A 4,711-nucleotide genomic window follows, 5' to 3' on the forward strand; every position below is an offset into this window, starting at 1 on the left:
TGGTAGCCTACGTATCATTATTACTACGAACTTAGAGGATATTTGTTATATTGTCAAAATTTTAGAATGTTGAGCCCTTAAAGAAATGTGTAGTACTCAACTAACTGTTCCAAGTTGTCATATTAATGCTTTTGTCCAGTGATTAACAAGTATAATTACGCAATTTATCAATGTAATTTTTATTTGGTTGACATGTTCTATTTTCATAATAAAGTAAGTCACTTTTCTTGCTTCCAGACATTACAACGCTTGTGGTGTAATAGTAGAATCGGATGGTCCAACTAGCATTTTTTTGTCTTGTTTCACAGCTGATTCTATGGAGTCAAGACATCTCTACACTTCTCTATGTGACAATGGCTTCCTCTTTTCAACAAACCATAGAGGTCTCTTCCTACTATTGTGTGGTTGACACTCAATTGTAACAATAATTCTTGACTGGAGTTTGTTGGCACTGAAACGGTTCCTTAGCTTGTCCTAAGTGACATTTTCATGTGTGATTACACTTGCATAAATGTGTGCATATGGAGAATCATGATGAATCTTCTAAATAATTTTGAGTTTTATACATTGGAAAAAGTGGGTGGTCTTTTAATACAACAGACATGTTGATTAAGGAGAAACGATATTTCAAATTATTTGTATAAGTTGGGAATAAGAGATTGTGTACTTTATAGGGAAATTTCAAATTTATGAATAAATTGTCTTGTATTAAGTATAGTATAATGTGTTAATCCAAATAGACGCGTGTTGCACGTGCACACTTATTAGTCCAAATAGACGTGCGTTGCACGTGCATATTTACTAGTTTGCTAGTAATAACAGAAAGATGGAATTAGCTTTTCGTCCCAAAAAAAACATTGGTAGGTCGGGCGCGTGGCTCTCCATAAATGAGAGCACCGCACAAGTTGTTTCCTCGCCAAAGTGTACGCCTTTACAGAATATAGACGCACGCACACAACACAGTTTGAGCGACTCCGAGTTATGGCCTCGATACCTCATCCGAGGCATTTCGTGGCCATTGTTGACATGATATTAGGCTTTCTCCGCGCCTGTCAACCCATCCAGTTCGTCCTGGCCGGTCTCCTGGCTGCCGGCGTGGCCACCATACAGCTGATGAAGCGCCGCCGTACCGTATACCTCATCGACTATGCTTGCTCCCAGGGTATTGGCAGCTGTCGTGTGCCAAAAGCCACGTTCATCGAGCATATTCACCTCAACCCATTGTTCGATGACCACAGCGTCTCCTTCATGACGCGCATGCTGGAAAGCAGCGCCATCGGCGAGGAGACCAGACTGCCGCCCGGAGACTCTTATATGCCGGCACAGAATAGCTTCCAGGAGGCCGGCGCCGAGGCGGAGCTGGTCGTCTTCTCGGCCATCGACGACCTATTCGCCAACAGGATGGTCACCGCAGACGCCATCGACATACTAGTAGTAAACTGCAGCGTCTTCGCCCCAGTGCCGTCCATCACCGACATGATCGTGAATAGATACAAGCTCCGTGATGACGTCCGCGCCGTAAACCTTTCCGGTATGGGATGCAGCGCCGGCGTGATCTCGGTGGGTCTCGCGGCCGGCATGCTGCAAGCAACGGGCCACGGCGCGACGCAGCACGCTCTGGTCGTCTCCACGGAGATCATCACTTCTAACTTCTACACCGGCAAGGAGAGGCCCATGCAGCTCTCCAACATCCTGTTCCGGGTCGGCGGCGCGGCCGTGCTGCTGTCCACATCGGAGGACAGGGCGCGGTTCCGCCTCTCGCACCTCGTCCGGACGAGCACCACGGGCACGCACGACGGCTCCTACTCGTGTGTCTTCCAGGAAGAGGACGGCGAGGGCAACTTAGGTGTCAACCTGTCCAAGGATCTCCTGGCCGTCGCCGGCAACGCTCTCAAAGCCAACATCACAGCCGTCGCGCCCCTCGTCCTCCCTCTCTCCGAGCAGCTGACCTTCGCCCTGTCCTTTGTGGCCAGAAAGCTGGGGCTGACCGTGAAGCCGCACGTCCCCGGCTTCCGCAAGGCGTTCGACCACTTCTGTGTGCACTGCGGCGGGCGCGCGGTTATCGACAAGGTGCAGAGCAGCCTAGGGCTGTCAGACGAGCAAGTGGAGGCGTCCCGCATGACACTTCACCGGTTCGGGAACACGTCGAGCAGCACGGTGTGGTATGAGCTGGCGTACATCGAAGCGAAGGGCCGGATGCGGAAGAACGACAAGGTATGGATGATTGGGTTTGGATCCGGGTTCAAGTGCAACAGTGCCGTCTGGGAGTGCATCCGACCGGCGGACCAGCCGGACAGAGCATGGGCCGGGTGCATACATCGATACCCGTCTGCACTCCCCTAAAAAAGAAAGGAAGAACACTACAGAGAATAACATCGGCAGCTGGAACGTTATGCTTGGTATGCGGCCATAGGGACCATCATATCCTTTGTTATACAACTGTTTCATACTATAAAAGCTAGTTAAAACAATCGTGTAATAACAAGCTGCAGAGGCTACCACCCAGATTTATTGTTATCGTCCATTTGCTATTATAAATATATGCGAAACCATACTTTATGTGGAAATTAAATATGCTATATCTTGTTTTTAAAATAGACAACTAAGGCATGTTTCATTGTGTTTCATATATGTGAGGATTTGAAGGTTAAGATTTTTAATGGGACCATTTGGTTCAGTTCTTCTCTTCAACCATGTCGCTCGTTGATGATAGGTGACTCGGGCAATCCCTAAAAGGTCGCCGCCCGAGCCGTCTCCTCTCTTCTCCCCACCCTGCCGCCGTCATGAAGGTTAACTTTTCGCACGGAAAGCGCTTGCTAAAAGCACATTGTGGTGGCCTTGGGTGATGAAGGATAGGCGATGCTGGGGCGGCAGCCCCTCAATACTCCAAAAGTTCTCGCCGAGAATTTGCGCCGTTGTCACCGCTAGCCTCTGCCACAGTGACTGCTGGCCACATATGCATGAGTTATGGCTGCAGAGAACGTTCAGCTCCCCATGTTCTATGATAGTTCTGTGTATGCAATCATGGATTTTTCCGCATGCTGATATAATCATTGAATTAAATTAATTCTTTGCATATTTCAGTTTACTATTTTTATTAAATGGTGAACAAGTACACCCCTTCTCTATTTCGGTGTTCTACACCTAGGCTTTTCCCCAAGCCATGCCTCTAGCCTTCATGATATATTTGGGAGCTACCCAAATTATTTCATGATTTTATCCTTCTGGTATCCGCTACTCATAGTGCAAACTCAATTTATTCAATAAAATGGGGATATTTTCACAATAAATGTAAAGTGATCTTCAAATGACTATAATTATTTCGTGTGGCCTCATTATAGTCTAGACAGGCTACATTCAAATTTCACGTCAATCAGAGTTTGCTTGATGCCCAAACGATTAAAACAATTGAGCAACCCCGAACAATTAAATATGAAAGGCTATAGTCAGTTAAATAATAACGTTTTTTATTTCGAAAGAATACTAAATAGGCCAGCCCATTTTGCTCTCACCTAACTTAACATAACCCAATAACCCACCTACCAACACCTATGAGTAGACGGGTTGTATCCCGTTGCGATTTAGTTATTCATCGCTCAAGTGAGCATAATAGCGGTGAGGGTAATATAGATACGGCTAACCTGAAGGCACCGTATAGCCATCCCTTTTCTAGTTCTGGCCCATGAGTTTTTTGTACTATTCTATGACTTTATTAATTTTAGAATATTGATATAACTTGCATAAATCAAATAAATTCCACTGTAGCTTAGATTTAATTATTTTAGATACGAAATTTAATCAGAAAAATGTGAATAACCCAAATCTGGACATATTCTTGAAATTTCGTGAAAATTTGTTTGATCCAAAAAACTTTACTCCTCCCAGCCCCTTTTCTGAAAATGAAATAAAGCATGCCTCCTTCTCCATGAAACCTAATTGGGCTCCTAGCGCTGATGATCTTCCAATATAATTTTCCAGCACTGTTGGGAGGTGGTTAGAATATATCTAATGAGATTGTTTATTCATCTCCACTAGGAGAAACTTGATGCACCCCACAAGAAAAGAAGAAAATTGATGTAAAATGCTTGAACTAGACATCATCACCATGTTACCTAAAATCTCCGATGCAAACAACATACAACAATTTAGACATGTATGTCGTTTAAGATTTAGTAGCAAAAAGGCCCGTGCGTTGTAACAGGAGAGAAAATTGGTGTTTTCATCGAAACATCCACCGCATGGTATGATAGCATGGGACGGAGCCACGACAGGGAGCCTCACACGGAGGTGTAGAAGAAATGTATATCAGCTGCGCATTAGTCACAAAACCAGCCTTGACAACGATGCAAAGAAAACTTATTCTCCAAAATATTAAAATCACTACTTAATTAGCTTATAGCTTCACCCATACAATTTGGAATAACACCGATTGACCTCGCAATGATATGCATTCGACTTTACATAGATGTCAGACATCCATGTAACGTTCATGTGGTCGGCTTTGCAACATCGTCCTCCCGACTTGAAATACCATCGACCATACTTGCAACATATGCATAGTCGGTTGCACCATGGAAATCCAACTTTTGTAGTAAAAAAGAATAGTGGCAACTGGTGTTGCATTGGCATGCTTATGCTAGATGCATATGGTGTTCGGTCTTGGAACGCCGCATCCCGCTTGCAGCAGTAACGGCCAGGCTTCCAGTGTCGT

At 45.0% G+C, this 4,711-nt stretch overlaps 1 protein-coding gene across 1 annotated transcript; it reads left to right on the forward strand.

Annotated features, from left to right (window-relative positions):
• Nucleotides 1-933: 933 nt before the first annotated feature.
• Nucleotides 934-2,554, forward strand: LOC123083432 (3-ketoacyl-CoA synthase 5-like). The gene has a single exon (XM_044505482.1). It carries the CDS (start codon nucleotides 982-984, stop codon nucleotides 2,341-2,343), a length of 1,362 nt encoding a protein of 453 aa, XP_044361417.1. The 5' UTR covers nucleotides 934-981; the 3' UTR covers nucleotides 2,344-2,554.
• The last annotated feature ends 2,157 nt before the right edge of the window (nucleotides 2,555-4,711 follow it).

This window comes from Triticum aestivum, chromosome 4A (genome assembly GCF_018294505.1).
Source record: "Triticum aestivum cultivar Chinese Spring chromosome 4A, IWGSC CS RefSeq v2.1, whole genome shotgun sequence".
Lineage (NCBI taxonomy): Eukaryota > Viridiplantae > Streptophyta > Magnoliopsida > Poales > Poaceae > Triticum > Triticum aestivum.